The sequence below is a fragment of the Cetorhinus maximus genome, chromosome 29 (genome assembly GCF_964194155.1).
Source record: "Cetorhinus maximus chromosome 29, sCetMax3.hap1.1, whole genome shotgun sequence".
NCBI lineage: Eukaryota > Metazoa > Chordata > Chondrichthyes > Lamniformes > Cetorhinidae > Cetorhinus > Cetorhinus maximus.
This window is the reverse complement of record NC_135907.1, coordinates 21,526,903-21,549,008: the sequence shown is the minus strand read 5'-3', so window position 1 is coordinate 21,549,008 and position 22,106 is coordinate 21,526,903. Positions and strand designations below refer to the sequence as shown.

General features: G+C 45.3%; 1 protein-coding gene across 4 annotated transcripts in view; it reads right to left on the bottom strand.

Moving 5' to 3' along the window:
- tbc1d17 (TBC1 domain family, member 17) overlaps positions 1 to 22,106 on the bottom strand; it is a 34,446-nt gene that overhangs the window by 6,347 nt on the left and 5,993 nt on the right. For all 4 annotated transcript variants that reach the window (XM_078531832.1, XM_078531833.1, XM_078531830.1 and 1 more), the window contains 13 exons: positions 21,334 to 21,454; positions 18,715 to 18,925; positions 18,051 to 18,162; positions 17,257 to 17,430; positions 14,447 to 14,578; positions 11,556 to 11,659; positions 10,317 to 10,411; positions 8,783 to 8,899; positions 6,834 to 6,934; positions 5,305 to 5,404; positions 2,786 to 2,883; positions 2,031 to 2,147; positions 1,280 to 1,366 (listed from right to left, as the gene is read on the bottom strand). In XM_078531832.1, coding sequence (XP_078387958.1) covers positions 1,280 to 1,366; positions 2,031 to 2,147; positions 2,786 to 2,883; positions 5,305 to 5,404; positions 6,834 to 6,934; positions 8,783 to 8,899; positions 10,317 to 10,411; positions 11,556 to 11,659; positions 14,447 to 14,578; positions 17,257 to 17,430; positions 18,051 to 18,162; positions 18,715 to 18,925; positions 21,334 to 21,454 — 1,569 coding nt within the window. The remainder of the gene's footprint in view (positions 1 to 1,279; positions 1,367 to 2,030; positions 2,148 to 2,785; positions 2,884 to 5,304; positions 5,405 to 6,833; positions 6,935 to 8,782; positions 8,900 to 10,316; positions 10,412 to 11,555; positions 11,660 to 14,446; positions 14,579 to 17,256; positions 17,431 to 18,050; positions 18,163 to 18,714; positions 18,926 to 21,333; positions 21,455 to 22,106) is intronic.

Sequence of the window (22,106 nt, the reverse complement as noted above, 5' to 3'; positions counted from 1 at the left end):
GGAAATATTGATCTCTCTTTTCCCCTCTGCTGCTCATATTCACAAACATGTGAACGTACAAAATAGGAGCAAAATTAGGTCATTTGCCCCTCGAGCCTGCTCCGCCATTCAATAAGATCATGGCTGATCGGTTTGTGTTGAGTTCTACATTCCCATCTAGCCCCAATAACCTTTGATTCCCTTGCCTAACAAGAACCCATCCACCTCTGCCTTAAAAGTATTCAGTAACCTCGCTTCCACTGCCTTCTGAGGCAGAGAATTCCAAAGTCACACAACCCTCTGAGAGAAAAAAATTCTCCACATCTCTGTCCTAAAAGGGTGACCCCCAATTTTAAAACAATGCCCCCTAGTCCTGGACTCACCCACAAGAGGAAACATCCTTTCCACATCCACCTTGTCAAGACCAAACAGGATCTTATATACTTCAATCAAATCACCCCTCACTCTTCTCAACTACAGTGGAAACAAGCCCAGTCTGTCTAACCTTTCCTCATAAGGCAACCCACTCATTCCAGGTATCAATCTAGTAAGCCTCCTCTGAACCGCCTCCAACGCATTTACATCCTTCCTTAAATAAGGCGACCAAAACTGCACACAGTATTCAAGATGCAGTCTCACCAATGCCCTGTATAACTGAAGCATAACATCCTTACTTTTATGTTCAATTCCTTTCGTAATAAAGGTAGCATCCCATTAGCCTTCTTAGTTACTTGCTGAATACTAACTTTTTATGATTCATGGATGAGATCACCTAGATCCCTCTGCACCTCAGAATTCTGCAGTCCTTCTCCATTTAAGTAATACTCTGCTTTTTTATTCTTCCTGCTAAAGTGAACAACTTCACATTTTCTCACATTATACTCCACCTGCCAGATTTTTGCCCAGTCACTCAACCTATGTCTGCAAACATCTTATGTTTTCTTCACAACATACTTTCCTACCTATCTTTGTCTCGTCTGCAAATTTATTAACCATGCCTTCGGTCCCCTTATCTATGTCGTTGATGTAAATTGTAAAAAGTTGAGGCCTCAGCACAGACCCCTGCCGGACTCCACTACTCACATCCTGCCAATCAGGCAAAGGCTCATTTATACATACTCCCTGTTTTCTGCCAGCCAATCGTCTTTCCAGGCTAATGTATTACCCCCTACACCCTGAGCTTTTATTTTCTGCAATAGCCTGACCTGCAGGGAACTGTCCCACACAAAAGGAAGGTTGTTCAGCGATGCAGCTCCTGAGTTGCTGCTTGCTCTGTCAGGGCCCCTGCGTGCTCACTCACCGGACAGGCCGCTAGCTGGTGGAAGATGGCTTCAGCTCGGCACAGGATGTCCTCCACGTTCAATCTCATGGTCAGCTCATTGATGTGCTGCAAGAGAGCAAGAGAGGAGCTCAGGTCCCGGAATTTGCCTGCTCATGCTGGGCGTCGGCTACAAGTGGCACAGGTAAGGAAAGGGAGGAAAGAAAGAGAGTGTGCCAGCGCTGAGTGTGCCAGTCACTTAGTTCAACAGTCACCCAGCTCTCTTACCAACTAGCACTGCCCAGAACACAAGTAGCAGAGATCTGGGAGTGAGCTCACAGCTTTTCTGATTCTTCAGCTGCCATCAGACAGACCCAAGCAGATTGGTGAAAGCCAATCAGCAATATTACTTAGTGCAAACAAGGAAGAATGTGTGTAGACAGCCACATTACACATACGGGTATCTCAACCGCATCACTGAGCCATCGAGGGTAACAAATTGAACTGGAAGCTGAACTGTTTGCAGTGGCAGGTCACTACACACTGGCACTGGACATGGCCTTCAACACTCTGGCACGGGACTGACACAGGCCTGTTATTGCTGGGCTTGGGAGGCAGCAATCCCAGAGCTTACAGGAAAGGGACTCCACCATAATGAGAAGCCTGAAGAGATGATGACAGAGCACGCTGCTCACCGGGTTAACGGAAAGAGATGGAGTACAAAAAGGGAAGAAAAAAAAAAGAGGAAATTTATATCTTAAATGAAGGTGATTTAACAAAATGATTGTTTTACCTTGAGTATTTCATTGAAGCCATAGTTGGGGTTCATCAGCGCATCACGCTCGGAGTCCAGAATGGCACAGCAGACCAGCAGGTGGAAATTTGGGCAAGGCTGCCCCGTCCATTGTACCTGGTGGCAGGGGCAGGAAAACAGAGCTCATTAGATGCCACAGGCAGCACAAATACAAAGCAGCGGAATACCAACATGACCTGCCCCAACTAAACATGCAAATGGGTTCATGGAATGAACAGCACAGTCTGGGTTACACGGCACAGCAGTTCCCTACTTGATGATAGAACAGACCACCCCTCGCCGGCACGCCCGGCACCCCTCACCGTAACACTCGCCGGTATACCCTGCACCCTTCACTGTAACACTCGCCGGTATACCCCGCACCGTAACACTCGCCGGTATACCCCGCACCGTAACACTCGCCGGCATACCCCGCACCCCTCACCAGTATAGCTCCAACTGCATCACTACATTAAGCTTTGTTCCAATAGGATGATGATTACTCTCCACAGTTAAGTGTCATATATGATAACATTTTATGTAAAACACCTGTTCTCAGGGTGTCTGTAACCAGCAGTGGGAAACAACACAAGAATTTTGCCAGAGTTTGAGGATGATCACAGCATACACACAATCTCCTTAACATCTGCCTCAATTAAAAACAGTCTTATAAAGCAATACAAATCAGAACGGCACAATTTGTAGACATACTGCAGGTCACAGTTTATAAATAGATTCAGGCTGAGAGCGCTCACCTCCCACAGCCGCAGTATATCCGGGAAAGAGAATTCCCGCTTAAACCAGATGAGGAGCCAGCGGAAGCAGAAACACAGGTTCCCCGACTCTCTGGAATCTGGTGAGGGAGAAGAGTCATCAGGAAAGTTGCTGCATAACAAAGGCAGGAACAGCCCTCACCCATCAGGGAGAATCAGGCAAACTCTGCACGCACACAAAAGGCTATCAGGAAAAACCCACCAACTCCAAAAGGACACCAGGAACAAAACCTCCACCAGGAGCATCAGGAGCAATGTGACCCTCTGAACCAAAGCATATCTACAGCAAACAGTGGGTAAATTGGCCAAAGGAGCCTCAGAAACAATATAAAGAATACAGGGAGACATCAGAAAGGCGGAGAGTTGATGGCAGTCTGTACAAACAGACATTATTACTGAATATCCCAATAGATTATATTTCTTCTTTTGAGTTTCCGCTCTATTGTGATGGGTTCCGCTTGCAGGGTTCCCAACAAACCCGCCCAGTGTCTAACTCAAATTGCCATATATCATACCTGGATGTTAACAGTGTGTCAGCAGGCCATTTAACCATGGAGCCTGAATCTGTCTCCATCTAAGCCCAGGTGCACAGAAGCAGTCTCTGGAGCACAGCCTGAGGCCTGGCAGCTGATGTGAAGCTATTTATCTTATAATCTCCGGGAGAGGGGCTGCAGGAGCAGCGCCGGTGGCGAAGGCTACAAGATTCGTGCCCCCACTGAATTGATAGAGACTGTCCAAACTGGTTTCAATTAGCAGCTGTCGGAGAAAAGAATTATCTGCTCTATTTAAGCTACATTCAGGCTGAGGTACTGAAACTGATTGTCGTATGTGTGTGTCTGTCTGCGTGTCCGAGGCTGAGAGAGCACGGGAGAGCGGGAGCGAGAGACGTATATATCCAAGCGCTTGCTTCCAAGAAAGAGAGAGAGGAAACACTGACACACTCAAAAATCTCTCCAGTACTTTCCCCCCTCCCCACCTCAGATTTCTTTTTGAGGATATTAGCTTCTCCCTGGGGAATGCCTCCCAGGGCAACATCTCCCTCTGCCATCTTGGGCAAACAGGTCATTATGCCTGAGCATTGACTGAGTGCCAACCGGGTATTCTGCTGCAGTCGGTATCACGGTTGATCCCGATCTGGTCTTCTCCCACTTTCAAGCAGCAGTAATGTGGATGTTGTTTAGGATTGAGAGTCTAGGCTAACTATACTCTAGCTAGCCCAGGGATGCTGAAATAAGGGAACAACATAGCTGCCCTAGAGGGAGTGCAACGAAAGTTCATTGGGTTAACTCCAGGTGTGAAAGAATTGTCCTACGAAGAGTTTGAGTAGACTAGACCTATATTCCTCAAGTTTAGAAGAATGAGAGGTTATCTCCTAAACTCGAGGAATATAGGTCTAGTCTACTCAAACTCTTCGTAGGACAATTCTTTCACACCTGGAGTCAACCCAATGAACTTTCGTTGCACTCCCTCTAGGGCAGCTATGTTGTTCCCTTATTTCAGCATCCCTGGGCTAGCTAGAGTATAGCGTTGTGTTTTAGACTCTCCAACCATGGGAAACATTCTCCCAGCACCTATCCTGTTAAGCCCCTTAAGAATTTGTATGATTTAATGAGGATGTTTCCCATGGTTGGAGAGTCTAAAACACAAGGCTATAGTTTCGGAATAGAGGTCCACCATTTAGAACTGAGATGAGGAGAAATTTCTTCACTCAAAGGGTGTGGTTCTTTGGAATTCTCTACGCCAGATAGCTGTGCATGGTCAGTCAAATATATTCAGTTAAATATATTCAAGTCAGAGATCGCTAGATCCTTAGATACTAAGGGAACCAAGGGATGTGGAGATAGGGCAGGAAGGTATAGCGGAGACAGATGATCAGCCATAATTCTATCAAATGGCAGAACCAGCTCAAAAGGGCCAAATGATGTACTCCTGCTCTTATTTCTTATGTAGCATGAGATTGAAGCTGATCCCCAACTTACTGAACCAACAACAAGTAATAAAAATAACAAATTCAAGCGGGAATGCAGGAGAAACTTCTTTAGCTAGAGAGTGGCTACAATGTGGAACTTGCTACACAGGGAGTAGCTGAGGCGAATAGCATGGATGCACTTAATGGGAAGCTAGTAAGCACACGAGGGTGAAAGGAATAGGTGAGATGACAAGGAGTGAGAGGGGCTCGTGTGGAGCATAAATGGCAGGATAGGCCGGGAGGGCTGAATGACCTGTTTCTGGGTTGTAAACTCTATGGAATATACTGTACATGAGCGTACTTCCTCATGGCAGGCTCGCAAGCCCCTCCACCAATGAAGTTATTTGCACTTGTGAAATATATAACAAATAATGGACGATAAAAAAGTGTTGATTTAAGAAACAATTGCAGAGTACAAAGTGCGTGTATTTCAAATGGCAATGTCACCTCTTTGGAAACACATATGGGACAGTCATCAAAAAAAAAAGACACAAGTGCTAGTGAGAGCAGGCTGCTGGCGTAACTCACTAACCTAGGAAATCACAGAGGGCTGAATCCAGCACTCTCAGGAGTAGGGCCAACTTCTCCAGCTGCTCCTTCATGCTCTCTTGACTCTCCTCGAAGTTACGGTGCTGTGACCAGAGATGAGAGACAGCCGGTTAACACTGCACTGTGACGGGCAGAATTTACAGTCAAAAAACGTACACAGTCCGTCACCGGAGTTCAAACCGTTTGCTCAGAATTAGTGCCTCACTTTATCAGGGGGTACACCCGAAAGCGATAAAGGAAAACAGAAAATGCCGGAAATACTCAGCAGGCCTGGCAGCAAGTGCAGAGAGAGAAACAGAGTTAACGCTTCAGGTCGACGGCATGTCATCAGAACTGGGGATAAGGTCATCAAACTGGAATGTAAACACTGTTTCTCTCTGCACAGATGATGCCAGACCTGCTAAGTAGTTCCAGCATTTTTGGTTTTTATTTCCAATGACACATTCTGCTTCTGAAGACCAGGGGTTAAAGAAAAACAGAAAACCACCTACTGCGCACTGGCTACATGGAGCTTCACAATACACACTGACTATCCAGCATTAATTATATCACATACCAGCAATAGAGGTTCACAATTGTTAATTCTATACCTAATAAGAACAGAATAGAACCTTCCCAAAAATATTGCAAATTACCATTATCCAGGAGTGAACGGAGAGGTTCAGATGACTTAAACGATTCCAGTTTGGTTTTCACATAACCTGTACTTCTATTGTTACTTCTTTTTAATTACCCTTAAAGAGCTAAATGTGAATGAATGAGAGCCCAAGCTGTTTGTATATTGAGAGTATTGGACCCTCACCTCGCTTGCTCTGACAATTGGGCTCTATTGTATTCACTTAAGCAAGACATGCACTTGTGGAATGTGTAGTATAAAGAGTTTGGAACATACAGGGTTAAAGGGCTGAGTACAGTACCACCCACAGAGTGATGTGAGAGAACACATGACCCGCACCTAGGGGTCAGTCTAGTAGGACAGAGCCGTGTGCACAAGCAAGCATGGAGATAGCTCCTGGTCTGAACCTTTACTGCATATATGTACATAGTTCTTGTAGTTAATGAATATATACAGTTAACCTACTTAAGACTACAAAGACTTCATTAAGACCTCCTGAACAATGTACCACACGTTATGGGGTGTTGGTTAAGGGTCTGGCACTTATAAGGTTAATGTGAGACTGAGTACAGTACCCACCACACAGTGATGTAAACAAATACATAATCTGCACTTAGTGGTCAGTCTAGTATTGGGTAGAGCTGTGTGGGTGGTACTGTACACAAACCCTCATTAACCCTATATGTGCCAGACTCTTATACTACAGAATGGACTTGTACAGGCTACCCTGCTCCTACATTACAACATGTGATTACACTTCAAAAAGTACTTCATTGCTGTCAAGCGCTTTGGGAGATGCTGAGCTTGCGAAAGGTGCTATACAAATACAAAAGTCTTCCCCTCTGTTCAAGTTCTTCCTGGTGAAACAGAATATTCACGGCATGAAAAGCACTCACCACTTGTTCCATGAAGCCCGTGAAACACCAGAAGGAGTCGACTTCGTTCTGTGTAACGTACAGTATTGGCGAGAGGAGATCACTCATTCCCTGAACATAGCCTGCAGAACAAACACAACAGCAGCTTGTGGGGAGGGTGCAGTGGAGATTTAAGAATGGTATCAGGGACAGGGGAACTTCAGTTATGTGAAAACACTAGAGAAGTTTGGGACTGTTCCTAGGACAGACAAGATCAAGGGAAAATTTATATTATTAAAAAATTTTAATAGACTAGATAAGGAGAAACTGTTTCCAGTGATAGAGGGGGTCAGTAATCAGAGGACACAGATTTAAGATAATTGACAAAAGAGCCACAGGAGAGATGAGAATATTTTTATGCAGCGAATTGCTGTGATCTGGAATGCTCTGCTGAAAGGGTAGCGGAAGCAGATTCAATATCTTTCAAAAGGAATTTAGGTAAATGCTTGAAAAAGGAGAGATTTGCCAGTGTGTGGGGAAAGAGCAGGGAGAGTGGGACTAATATGGTTAGCTCTTTCAAAGAGCCAGCACAGGTACAGTGGGTTGAATGACCTCGTTCTGTGCTTCTATGATAACTAAATGAGCAACATGTTGTACAGAGCTGACTAGGCCTACCAACATTCCTACCTCAAACAGTAACACCAAAAATGAGTTGTTTGTCTCACTTGTGTCTGTGAGATTTGTTTGGTGTTTGTGTGCAGAACGGTCATTGTGTCAGCCTCTATGATAGCTTGCATTCATATGGTGCCTCTAGTTTAGTAAATACTTGACAAAGAAAGCCTGGAAGTGGACAATGAACAGTGGAGATCAGCTCGCACCAGTCTGATAGAGGAGTGGGAGCTAGCGGGAGCTAGCACAAGGCAGAATGAGTTGGGAATTTACTCAGAAGGGTTTGAACCCGAGCTCAGGGTCAAACCGCTCACCAGAAGATTGGATCTTTGGATTCAGCCCAAGCAAGAAACCAAGTAGGAGGACTGAAATGGTGCGAGGGAGGAGTGCGGAGTCTCTTATCAGAAGCTGAACAGGTTGGCTTTGAACTTGCAGAGTGTTGGAAGAAATTCTGGGTCATTCATGTTATGAGTGGGGAAAAACGGTCAGGCTACCCTGACGGCTGCAGGGCTTGTGAGTGATGCTGAAGCTTCAACAGCACCCAGACAAAAGCAAATGCCCCGTGTCTAAATAAGTTGCCACTGCTGGACAGCATGTAGATGAGGGATGGGGACATGCTAGGACGAGATAACTCCCGTGCAGGAGTGGTGTGGAAAAGCCATTGCTAGGCGTGCTGGGACAGTTAAAAAAATGCAATTAAGGGAAGGGCGGTGTTGAGTTAATATAGGCCAGTTATCAGTGAAGGGGTTTTAAAAGACACACGGCACCATATAAACGTAAACCTTTCTTTTTCCCTGCTTTCAAACTAATGCTAAGATTAAAGTAGGTAACAAATGCCCAATACTCCTCTGGTCAGCCTCCAAAATATCGACCTTCCGTAAACTCGAGCTCATCCAAAGCTTTGCTGCCTGTATTAAGTCCTGTTCACCCATCACCCACTGTGCTCTCTAACCTACATTGGCTCCCCAACCCACCAGTGTCTCAAATTTAAAGTTCTTTGCATTCTGACCAACTGAGTTTGCCCAAATTCCATTGTTCCACTATTGGCAGCCACTCCTTCAGTTGTCTCCATACTCTAAGCTCTGGAATTCCCTCCCTAAACCTCTACGCCTCGCTCTCCTTAAAACCTACCTCTTTGACCAAGCTTTTGTTCGTCTATGGTGGTATCTCATGTGGCTCAGTGGTAATTTTTGTTTAATTATGCTGCTGAGAAGGACTCTACCATTTTAAAGGTACTGTATAACCGTGTTGTTCTAATCTGGTGCCACTAGATGGCCCCAGTCAGTAACCCGTGTGCATGAGGAGACAAAGCAGGAACTTACCCAGATCAAAGTTGTACATGCAATAAGTCATCAACACGTCATTCAGCAGCACCAGGCCTGGGTTGTTGTTCCCCTCGTAGAACTTGTTGTTGCGATCGGTCCTGCTGACGTCCCGTTCTGTGGACGAGAAGCAATTTCAGCGTTCAGTGTTCCAAACTAAGCCTGAATGTTTAACCGTGTAGACTCGCAGGCCCCCCAGACTGGATTTCCAGATTGTGTTGAGTTCCAGGTTTCAACCAGGGTTCAAGTTGGGTTTCTACAACAGGCCTGGTACACACAGACACCTTAGGCTATTGGCAACTTCTGACCCATGGCACCCGAAGCAGACTAGATCTCTGTCTCAGATTGGGACCTGTCTGCTCCAATCAAACTGGGGACTGGGGCCTGCTGAACCAGGTTACTTGCTTTATATTTGAGCCCTGGGAGCTATGATTAAGGAGCTCGATTTATTGCATCTGGCGTGCACTGTATACAGATGCTCAATCCAACGGCTAACTTGATTGTACCACGCAAAACCCTTAAAAGGAGCCTGCACTCAGGTTGTGCATTGAACCCTTAAAGCACTGAATATGTGCCAAGCATGATGTGTGTATTCGGGAGTATTATACTGGGTGTCACATTCATAGGAGTCTCATATGAGATGCATCTCATAGGAACACCATCAATGGAAGCATTTCAGTTACTCAAGAGAGCGGTTCATCACCACTTTCGCAATAATTGCAATCACTGCAGCCGTGTCAGTGATATCCACAACCCACTAATAACAGAAAAGAAAAAAAACGTTGCAAGAGTTCAGCAGCTTTACTTCCAATCATCGGTTTCCTGGCACTCACACTCGAGTACTTTCAACCTACATTTTATAGAACCAGAGAACGGTTACAGCACTGGAGGCCATTCACCCCATTGAGCACGTGTGGGCTCTCTGCAAAAGCAACTTAGCGAGTCCCACTCCCCTTTCCCTGTAGTCCTGAAAACATTTCTCCCTTCAGGTGCTTATTCAATTCCCTTTTGAAAGCCACGATCGAGTCTGCCTCCACCATTGTTTCAAATAGTGCATTCCAGATCTTAACCACTCGCTGCGTAAAACAGTTTTACCCACATGTCGCCTTTGGTCCTTTTGCTAATCACCTTGCATCACTGTCCTCTGGCTCTCTACCAAAGGGAACAGTTTCCCTCTACCTACTCTACCTGAATTCCTCATGATTTTGAGCACCTCAATCAAATTTACCCTCAACCTTCTCTTTTCCAAGAACATCTCCACGACTGGACTAAAGGCTTAATTGCCTCCCCCCCTCACCAGCATGCAATTCTCAATCGCATCCTGTTGCGAAGCTGTTAAGTGTCCAGTGATCTTTGCTGGGGTTTGGTGTCATGGTAGCTGTTGCTCAGCATTACTTCCCCAGGAGACCATTAGTCAGAGGTGGCCTTTGGCAGGGGCTGCTGGCAAGTGACTCACCAATTGGGGAGTTCTGGACTGGATCTCGGACTGCTGCAGACTGATTTAAAAGTCCACTCATCTCTCCAATAAACTCACCAATCAGACTCTTGTACGCTCGCAGCAGGGAATTCCGGCGTTCCTGATCCTCAGTCACGGACTTCCACTGCAGTTTCATCCGGAAATACTCATCCCTAAAGAAAGAACCCAGGCGAGTTAGCAGAGAAACACAAGCTCGAGGAGCGTGGGGAAGGGAGTGGAAAAGATTCCCTCAAGATGCCAGGAATTTGAAACCTGCAGGTGCATCTTACTTAGCCGGGCCAGAATGGGACAGGCAAGGCGAACACATCAAAGTGAATGACCAGGGTGATCGCAAGAGAAGGCAATAATTAATCGATGCAGCCAGGTCCAGCATTCCCAGGTCAGAAATAACGTGGGTTAGATAGAGGGGTAAAGTTGCACCATCCCAAAAACAAGGACTCGCAGCTCATTCACAATGTGAGTCAAGGCAATAGACTGTCTCCACTCTGTCAAACACAGTCCTTCCACTGTGCTTCTCCACCCCCAACCAGCATTCAGCTTTCTGCCCAAAATTTTTAAATTCTCATCACTATTTTTCAATCCCTCCATGGCCTCACCCCTCCCTTTCTCTGTAACCTCCTCCAGGCCAACAACCCTCTAAGTTCCCCTGGCCTCTTGCACATCCCGATTTTATCGCCCCTCCATTGATAGCTCTGCCATCAGCCACTTGGGCCCCGAGCTCTGGAATTCTCACCCGTTGCCTCTCAGACTCACTCTCCTCCTTTACGACACTCCTTAAAAACTACCTCTTTGGCCAAGCTTCTGGTCACCTGGTCTGATATCTCCCTATACGGCTCAGCGTCAGAGTTTGTTGGATAATACTCCTGTGCTGCACCTTGGGTCGTTTTACTATGTTGAACACAAATTATTGCTGTTGTAAAACCACCAAATTGGTGTCAATTCGTTCTGAACTCAGGCGCTTGATGCTATGGATTCACACCAGCTCAGAGCTTGACAGGCCTCCCTCTATGCTACACGTAGGATCTTCACAGTCAGCGGAGAATTAGAGTAAACTTTCATCCCATAAATGTGGACTCAAATGAAACTCAATTCCAAACTGGGTCTGTTAAGCAAATTCACTACCACAAATTCTGTCACCCCTCTAATTAACTGCTGGAGCATCTATAAGGATACACCTCTGCACTTCGATAACAGTTGAACATTCATATACTAGTAATAAAAGGCGCAGTACTGTTTTCCATTCAGTCATAAACCCATCCCCCTTTCAAGGTAGCTTGCAGTGGAATTGCTCCTTACGTTTTTTGCTTCACCACAGCTTTGCGTTCCTCAGCTGTGCTGTCCCAGGGGTAGTATCCCAACAGGAACTTCCAGACCTCCCGACGGATGCTGTGGCACAGTCCCTGGCAGAGGAGATTAAAGGAGCAGTGAATAAATTGGCCAGGCTTAGTAAGGGGTTTTGATAGAGCAAATGGGGAGAGGCTGATTCCAGCGGCAGAAGGGTTGGTAACCAGGGGCACAGATTTAAAATAATTGGCAGAAGATGCAGGGTGGCGCTGGGGAGAATTTGGTTTTTTAATGCAGCGAGTTGTTGGGACCTGCAACGTGCTGCCTGAAATGAGGGTGGAAGTTCTCGCTTTCAAATCAGAATTGAGTAAATACTTGAAGGACAGAAAATTGCAGAGTTATGGGGAGAAAGCAGGGGAGTGGATCCAATTGTACAGCTCTTTCAAAGAGATGGGCCAAATGGCCTCCTTCTGTGCTGTATCATTCCAGGGCGTATTTGTGGCCAATGGGTCTAAATGACAGCAGTGGAAAATAAAATATTATACATAGAGGACGTGGGCATCTCAATTACTAACCTGCAGAGGATTAAGCCTCCTATAGTGTTTCGCCATCCAGTATAAGGCGGCCCATAATGAGTGTGGCAACAACAGAAAATTCCAGAATGCCAGTAGTGAAAGAAAGAAATTGCATTTATATAGTGCCTTTCAAAACTTCAGTAGGTCCCAAAACACTTTACAGCCAATGAGGCACTTTTGAAGTGGAGTCACTATAGGAACGTGGCAGTCAATATATGCACAGCCAGGTCCAATACACAGCAATGAGATAAATACCAGATTTGTTTTGGTGGTGTTGGATGAAAGGTAAGCTAATTGACAGAAGAAACGGATTGGGACAGGGGATGGGGAAAAGAGAAAGCGGAGACATTTTTTAATGCATGGAGTTAGGCTGAATGGTCTCCTTCTGTGCTGCACAATTGTCAGATTTCGAGCTCAGGTCCAGATATGGGGCTTGAGCCAGAGGAGACAAGTACCACTAGGGATACAACTCCCCTGCCCCACCGCACTGAGGTTTGGCTTGTTCTTTCCCTCTCTGAACCATGACATCAAATGGTTTGAGTGCATTGCTGATTCACAGCCCATCTACCACTCAATTTGTTCTCAATTTATATCCGGTGTCATGATGTGGCAGATGATGTGTGCCAGGTGGATCAAACCCACGAGGGAAACTGGATCACCGGGTCACAGCTGTTTTGCAATTTGAATTCAGAAGTGATAAGACTACCGCGACTTCAGAGGCTTTTAGAAAACTAAATTAAACATTTATTAACGAAAGAGATTTCAAACACAAACATAAGTCTACAAATTACTATGAAAGTAACTCCTAAAACTCTAAATTAATCTGACTCCCAGTTACACCCCCGTTAAGGCAACAATAAAAGAAAGATTTAAACAGACCCAGGCAAAGTGCACAACACCCTAGGCAGTGAGTTTTTCAGCTTCGGTTCCTGTAGACAGCAACTTGATGCAGAGGCTGGAGGCTTTTCACATTTGTGTTAGATCTTAGAATTCCTTCTCCTCTTACATATAGCCTCATCTCCTTTATACAGGTTTCTCCCTTTTTAATGCAAATTCCATCGTTCCCATATATTTTTGCAACTTTACTTTTCTTCTCATAATATAAATCTTTCATGGTACTAATTTTATCAGTAACCTTTGGGAAAAATAAACACAGTTTGGCTTAGCTTCTTCTGGCTAGGTGTAACATCTTACCATCTCTTTGGAATTCAAACTAACCTAATTTATCTAAAAAATGCAAATGTTCCTCACACCTCAAGTTCTAACACTTCAGCCATGTTTACAAATTTAGCATTTCAAGCCTAGCTGCTTGTTGATAAAGCCTCCAGGCTAGCTGTTCCCAATTCAATTAAATCCCACACATACACACACACAAACACTTAGAAAAACTAATCCAAACCCCATAGCCAGGTTTTTAAATGTCCAATTTTCTCTTTGAGCTTCAAACTCTTGACAATGCATCTGCAATTAGATTTTCTCGTCCAGCCACATGCAGGTTAAATGGTTACAGTAACAAACACCATCTGAATAAGCCTTGCACTTCCGTCACCTGTTCCTGCAATACTCCCTCCGAACAACAAATATCACTATCCCACAACATCAAGGATTGACTAGCCCCCGTGTTTCTTAAAATTTTAAGATCTTTACCTGCTCCACCCTGTGCACATGGAAAGGCTTCCCCTTCACATACAAAATCTTTGAACATTTTTGCAACCTAGTCCTCAGAACTCCCTTGGGTAAATTGTGAACACATTCCCACTTCTTAACTTCTCACCGATTCTTCCTGTTTTACTTGTACACAAACCACTGTTTTTTTTCCTGTGCCTGAACCTCAGAACCCACAGTACTTTTCTGCACCCGATAGTCCCAACAGGTTTTCCCTGTAATTTCCAACACACTGACTTCATGTGCCCAACTTTATTACAATGAAAATACCTCCATTTTCGAAGTGTCACTTCTACCCTTAGCACCTTCCTTTTTATTGAGAAAAAAACTTCCAGGGAATTTCCACCTACTCCTCTTCCCTGACAGAGTCATCCTGCTACATCCCTCACCTATTGGGGGACAATACCACATTCATCTGATTAGGTGAGCACCCATTCACTGAGCTACAGAACTACCCTTCTCTTTATAAGCCAGTATTGTCCCTCTTAACTCAAAAGTTGCTAACTTCAATAATGCAATTTAAAAATAACACCAAATTTCTGCTTTGTTGTTTATGTTGCCAAGTTACAGAACGATCTGAATTTCCAACTTCACGGTAATTCACTGTGATGGCATGAAAAGCTTGAGAGATCAATATATAAGCTAATGAATGAATTCACCTACTCCTTTGAAAATCTTTTTCTTCAATTCTTCCACATCATGAACTCTTCCCTCTGGGTCCAGATGTTTTTCCCACTCCACTGCTGTTAGAGTCTCCTGCCTCTGTACAGTGGGCCTCTGGCCCAGATCAGCTTGCTGCAAAAAAAGGTCAGAAAGATCTTAGTGGGGGGGAAGAGTAGGGAAAATCTCTCTTTAAAAATTTAAATCAAATGAAAACTGCCAGCAGGACATTTCTGCTTCATCTCCTTCCATTTCATATTACATTGTATTTACTGCACAGAAACAGGCTATTTGGCCCAACCAGTTAATCATCCTGGTGTTTACGTTCCACACAAGCCTCCTCCCAATCTCACCTTATCAACATTTCCTTCCATTCCTTTCTCCCTCACGTGTTTATCTAGTTTCCCCTTAAATGCATCCATGCTATATGCCTCAACTATGCCCTGTGGTAGTGAGTTCCACATTCTCACCACTCTCTGCGTAAATAAATCTCTCCTGAATTTCCTAATGGTGACTGTCTTATGTTCATGGCCACCTAGTTTTGGCCTTCCTCTTATGTGGAAACATCTTTCGCCATGTCTACCCATCAAACCCCTTCATAATTTTAAAGCTGTCTATCAGATCACCTCTCGTACTCCTCTTCCATAGAGGAGAGAGCAACCTCCTGTTCAGGTTTTCCTGATAGTTGATACCTCCCAGCTCTGGTACCATCCTTGTAAATCTTTATTGCACCTTCTCTATATCCTTTATAATCGGGAGGCCAACACAGTCCTCCAGTGGTGCTACATCTACAAGATCATCGATGAGTGGACAGGTTGCTCTACCTTGAGCGGCATCAGAGTCAAGCCGAATTGGGTTCACTTCAAAGTTCCAAACAAGATAATTGTGGATGAGGAAGCCCATTCGGGTCACCTTAAGACTTCCATGCAGAAAGATGCTGAAGTTTTGTCACTGTGGGACATGACAGGCTGTAACAGGACAGTAAACCAGAAGCAGGAATCGTGGTCAATTCTTCCCTCTCAGGTCCAGGTCCACTGTGGTCAATTATCATTGCCTTGGCCAGGATCGACAAACTCAATTCAAGACAATGGCTTGAACATGGGAATTTCATGGTCTGGATGGCCCATTATTACTCACTGTCTCAAGTGACTGAGTTATCAGGCGAGAACGGTCACAGAGAACTATGACTGCCTATTATTTCTCTACTGCTTTTCTTTGTGAATACTAACTGCTGAAGCAATCATGGGGATGTTACTGTGCCAGACAATGCAAGGGATGTGCAGTAACATCAGTGGAGACCCAATCAGTAATCCATGGCTGGGAAGAATTACTGAGCCCGGTAGTACAAAGGATTGGCCCAACACTCTAAAGACTCCATCCTTGCTTCTACTAACTCAGCTTTCAAACAGGAATAAGCTCAGTGGCCCATCCAAGATGGTATCAGCTTCAACAGTAGCTTTGAAGGATACCGTGAAATGAAAAATTCAAACTTGAATGGACTGTGTGCAGCCTTTGATGCTTCACCTCCAGGCTGAGGGCTGACCTGACAGAGATCTTTAAAATTATGCAGAGGTTTCATAACATAAATGCAGAGAAGATATTTCTACTTGTGGGCGAAAGCAAAACTGAGTCACAAATATAATGAACCCAATCAGGAGAAACTTCTTTACCCAGTGGTGAGAATTTGGAACTTAACTTGCATAAGGATTAGTTGAGGCAAATAGCAGAGATGCATTTAAGGAGAAGGTAGGTAAACACATCAGGAAGAAAGGAATGAAATGTTATGTTGATGGAGTTAGAGGAAAGGGAAGGGAGGAGGCTCGAGTGAAGAACAAATGCCAGCACAGACCTGTTGGACCGAATGGCCTGCTTTTGTGCGGTTACCTTGTCTGTAAAATTCCTCATGCAGCATCATAAAGACCTGCTCTGTGGATGTGGCATCACTCACCAAACGTGACATCTGCTCCCATATTGCCTCTCAGCAGTGGTTTTAAAGCACAAATCACTGAAGCAAGAGGGGACTGAGTGACACAGGTAAATGAATCTGAAGCAGTCGCCCTCACAGCACTTTCCCTACTGTTGGTGGTGAGCAGGCTGCAGCTCTGCAGTCCCAACCCCTTGCTGCTGAAAAGCCAAAGGGGACACTGACAGTTCCAAAGGGTTCAGCGTCATCTCTCCAACTACAGCTGATCCTCAGTTGGAAAATAGCTGGGTTAGGATTGTGTAGGAGGGGAGGGAGTGAATGCAGTATCTCAAAGCAGCAATTTACTATGCATCTTCTTTTTTAAAAAAAAAAGGTGGATGCTGAGAGGATGTTTCATCTTGTGAGGGGGTCTAGAACTAGGAGACAAAAGTTTAAAACAAAGGGGTCTCCCATTTAAGAACGAGATGAGGAGGAATTTCTTCTCTCAGAGGGTTGTAAGTCCGTGGAATTCTCTTCCCCAGAGAGCAGTGAATTCCAGGGTATTGAATATATTCAAGGCCGAGTTAGACAGATTTTTGATTGACAAGGGAGTCAAAGGTTATGGAGGCAGACAGGAAAGTGGAGTTGAAACCACAACCGAGTTCCTCGATCTTATTGAATGGCGGAGCAGGTTCGAGAGCCGAATGGCCTCCTCCTGCTTCTAATTCTTGTGCTAATGTCAGCACTTGTTCAATTTTCCTATCTCAGTCGTGTTTGCAAACTCTGACCTGGAGATTCCCTGTGGAGTGATTTTCTGAAGTGTTTCTCTCTCCCCTAGCTCCCTCACCAGCTTGTGAAGTATATCCGCACAACGGGTCATTTCCTGCCAGTGCAGGGGTCGGACACTTACACAGGTGATGACCTCGAAGCCCGGCTCGTCCTGCTGCTCCAAGTCCAGCCCACTCGCCATCTCGCGCAGCGGACGGTGGCGGGGTCCATCCTGTGGCCGCAGAGCTCCACGCAGGAAGTTGGTCACTTTGGAGAAGCTGCCGAAGGTGGCAGCGTAAGGGTCTTGTATAAAGCGCTGGGGAAGAGGGGTGGAAGAAAAAAGAACAACACTCAGTAATATACATTTTACACAGAACGATACAGCAAAAGAGAAGGCCAGGCAGCCCATTGTAAATCTCTTCTCCACCCCCTCAAATGCTTAGATATCATCCCTAAAGTCAGGAGTATTGAAATCCCGATCCTCCCCTTCTTCGAGCTAGGTCTCGGTTATCATCAACATATCATAGTCTCATGACAACTTGAGTCTGCAGCTCACCAAACTTATTTACCATGCAACATACGTACATACATGGCTTCCAAACACACCTTCAACTGTATCACTTTTGCTCCCTGTCTGATCCCTCTAACCTGTTTTGCTCCTGATCTGGGAATGTTTGATGTTGATACAGGTTCCCCAATGTAGAAACAGTTCTTTCTGAACATTAATAGCATCATCTTGATAAGCAACAGATTTAACCGTCAATGGTTTAAATTTTAATAGCGGCACTGTGTGCATGTAACGCTGCTGGTTTACGGATGACCCAATCCACATGTACAGGGAAGGCTGGAGAGCGTTCTCCAAGCTCTCATTAAACCGATATTGATTAAACCAACCAAAAAAGAAAAAAAAAAAATCAAGCAGAGAAAATTACTCACAGACACCAAATCTGAAGAATGCTCATCGAATAGCTGCAACTCGTCAAAGGATTGGGACAAAGCGTGAGAATCGTGAGAGTAGACCAGATAAAGACGAGGGTCCTTCTTGGAACTGACAAAAACAGAATCAATAACTGCCGTTGGAAAACCATCACAGTGACTGCTGCTAGAACATGTTATTGACTGTAAGACTGCAAGGTGTGCAGTCAAGCCCAACATTCCCCATGAACTCTGACATCAATCCTCTTCATCAATGGGAATGGTGCTGGGGCTGTTGACAGGGATCAGATAAAATACAAAGCCACTGTCGATTGCTACAAGACTCTGGGGGTTTGGGGGCGGGTCACTAGGCAGCGGTCAGGAGTGGCAATCCTGAACAATTTTTCCTCTCCCTATCCTCAGCCCCTGTTACTCGATTGGGGTGTTTCAAAATAGGACTGGACTCTATCCAATGAAAGCAACACGGGTCCTGGATAGGCCCCGAACAGTAAGGTTCAACAAACAAAGAAGCGGCTTATACGCCAGACATTACGGTGACATTTCACTGCCAAGTTGTAGATTGTAAAGCCGCCTGGTTGTAAAAGCAGGAGTCAAGGCACAGTGACTGTGCTATTGCAGCGAGCACTCTGGGGGCAGGTGTGAAAGGGAGGTGTTATATACTCACGTGGCCAGCACTATGTATTTACACAGGCACTTGAGTAAGGCTCTGGTGCCACCGGCGTGGAAGTGAAGAGCTGGGAAGGAGATGCCATCCTTGCTGATGAAGATGAGGTATGACCAGCCCAGGCCGGGCTTGTTTTTCCGGATGGATTTGAGCTCGGACAGACTGAGAGAGAACGCCCACTTGCTGGGTGCTCCGGAGCACTGGGTTGCAGCTGAGGGACAGACAAAAACCAAACACCACACTCAGCCATGGATGGCTTGTCTAACAGAAACAAAGCATAGATAAAGGAAAGGAACCATTCAACCCATCAAGTCAGCCCCGGCACAGAACACGTACAATTTATTTTTGGTCAATATTGTTGCCTTCTCTTCCAAAAAGGCAGCTCCATGGGTCCCTGCAGGCTAATCACACAAGTGGTCTTCCTTCATGCAAGAGCCTAAACAGGAACTGCTTGCAGGCTATTTGACCACATGGGACCTCGCAGCTTTGACTGTTCCTGCTCTAACCCAACCCTCTTGTGCACACGAGTTATTGCGCCAAATTCAGTAGTTGGGACTGTGGCTAAGTGCAATTCAGAGAGAAACAAAAAATCACACTCAACCAAGAGTGGCTTGCCAAACAGAACACAACATAAATAAAGAAAAAGGAGCCAGTGAATGAGCCAGCTACTGCACAAAATACATCCAACAGGAGTCAACGCTTTTAAGAGCAGCTCCACATGTCCCCACAAGCATGTCACACAGTAGCTTTCCTCCAGGCAAGAACCCAAATAGGAATGGGTTGCATGCTATTTGACAACATGGGACCTCACCGCCCAGCCTGATCCTGTTCTCTAATGCAGTGGAATTGTGGTTAATTTTAACGGCATAGGGGTCTACCAGGCCTGTTTGGCTCAATTACACACTCCCCTCCCCAGCTGTATAAATTATCTCCTTTAACTAATGTGCTGCCAATTTACTATTACCCGAGTTAATAAGTGAGAACTCTTTGAAACTTCTGCCTGACATGTGGAGGTAACTGAATGAGAAATTTTTGTTATCGATCTCTTTTATGGAGGTCTTTGTGATGCAGTGGTCAGCATCACTGCCTCTGAGCCAGAAGCTCCAGATTCCAGTCCCACCCCGAGATGTGATGGCCAGAGGAAGGTGCGTTCATTACGTGGCCAAACAGATTGGAGTATTAACTCGTAAATCCTCCCCCAACACACGCCAATGGCAGGCAGTAAGAGTGGGAGAGATTCCTGGTCAGCCATGTGATGAAAAGAAAGTGAAGCCCCTACCATCACTATCCATAGCTCCAGGCTACAACATGCATGTAAAAGGTGAATGAGCCACAGCTACTCAGGCTCCCTGCAAGGTGGGGGTTGGTGCTGGTTGACTCAGTTGTCTGGATGGCCGTGGTGGATCAGATCAGATCAGACCAACAACACGGCCTGATGAAGAATCATACGGACTCGAAACGTCAACTGTGTTCCTCTCCGCAGATGCTGTCAGACCTGCTGAGTTTTTCCAGCTATTTTTGTTTCAGATTTCCAGCAACTGCAGTATTTTGCTTTTAACACTGGGTTTGATCCCTGCTCCAGCTGGGGTGGATTCTAGACCTGCCTCCTTGCCCTGTCTGAGGTGAAGATCACAGCACTGTTGGTCGGACCTGCCTTCGGGCACAGAACTGGAGGAGAAGAATCTCTTTTTATCTAACTGGGGCTGGTGGCATTCTGTACAGAATGCCCGGTGTCCAACAGATCTGCAACCTGTAAGGAGTTATTAGTTGTCTATATCTGTATTTATAACCTACAACGCACATGAACTTTAAATTGAATGGATTGCTCTGGCAATTACATCCTTACTGACTCTGCCTTCCTGCTGCCTGTAAAACTTACAAAAGCACTGCCCTCAGTAAAAGACTCTCGAGATACTCTTTCCTCAAAGAGAACTTTTACATGTGGTTTCCATTCTAATGTAGCTTTAAGAAGCTTATGCATCCAGTTTCTAATGGTAACTTCCCACATTACAAATTGCCCCTAATCCCTTTCAGAGAAACCAGGAGATTTCACACTCTGAAGGGAGATATAGTATAGCTGTTTAAAATCATGAAAGGTTTCGATAAAGTAGATAAGGAGAAATTGTTTCCACTAGGAAAATTGGCAACCAGAGGAGGTGGATTTAAGATAATTGGCAAAAGAACCAGAGGGCACATGGAAACAGTTTTTTTTTTAAAAAACGCAGCGAGGTGTAATGATCTGGTACAAACTGTCCAAAAGGGCGGTGGAAGCAGTTTCAATGGTAACTTTCAAAAGGGAATTGGATAAGTACTGGAAGGGGAGAAAACTGCAGAGATGCAGGGAAAGACAAACTGGATAACTCTTGGTAGAGAGCCAGCAGAGGCTTGATGGACAGAATAGCTGTCTCTGGGCTCTAACAACTTGTGATGCAGCCAGGGTACTCGAGGTTGGAGCTGAGACACGTCATTGGGACTCTGCATTGCATCCGTTACATATTGGGCATCACTGCACTTGATACTTAATGCTCGGTGTCAACGCTTCACCTTGACCAGAACAAGATTCACATGGCAAGAAATAAGACGAATGCATGACATTAATAATAAACCAGCATCTCTCACCAGGTAATTCCTCCAGTGGGCGCACCCTGGTTCCTACTGTGCTGATAACAGCCCAATCTGGTTCGTAACCTGGGTCAAACATCTCCTCCTCGGTGTGACTGGCCCCATTCACGGTAGAATCCTGAAAACGAACAGGACAACGTGAGGGGAGGGAACAGGAAGAAATAAATTATGTGATGTGGTGTCGAGTCAGGGTCATGAGAACCGTGCTGTACTCTCTCCAAAAATAAGACTAAGTAGTACTTTGCTTAGGGGGAGTTAAACATGGAAGGAGAAAACAAAGAATAAGGCACTGCACTTTATGAAGGATGTAAAGGCATTGGAGAGAGCGCAGTAACGATTCACACGAATTAATGAGAACTTGAGTTACGTGGACAGATTAGAGTAGCTGGGGCTGTTCTCCTTAGGGAAGAGAATATTGAGGAGATTTGAAATCACGAGGGGTCTGGACCGAGTAGATGGGGAGAAACTTCCTGTTGATGGAAGAGTCGTGAATCAGAGGACACTGATTTAAAGCAAATGGCAAAAGTGGCAAAGAGAAGCGAGTGTTTAGGATCTGGAATGCACTGCCCGAGAGTCTGGTGGAAACAGATTCAATTGTGGCTTTCAAAAGGAAATTGGATATTTATCTGAAGGACTATGAGGGAAAGGAGAGGGAGTGGGGGTAGCTGGGTTGCTCTTGCAGAGAGCCAGCACAGACATGACAGGCTAAATAGCTCCTGTGCTGTAATCATTCTATGACTCAAAGTGTCCCCAAAAGCCTTCTTACTCTT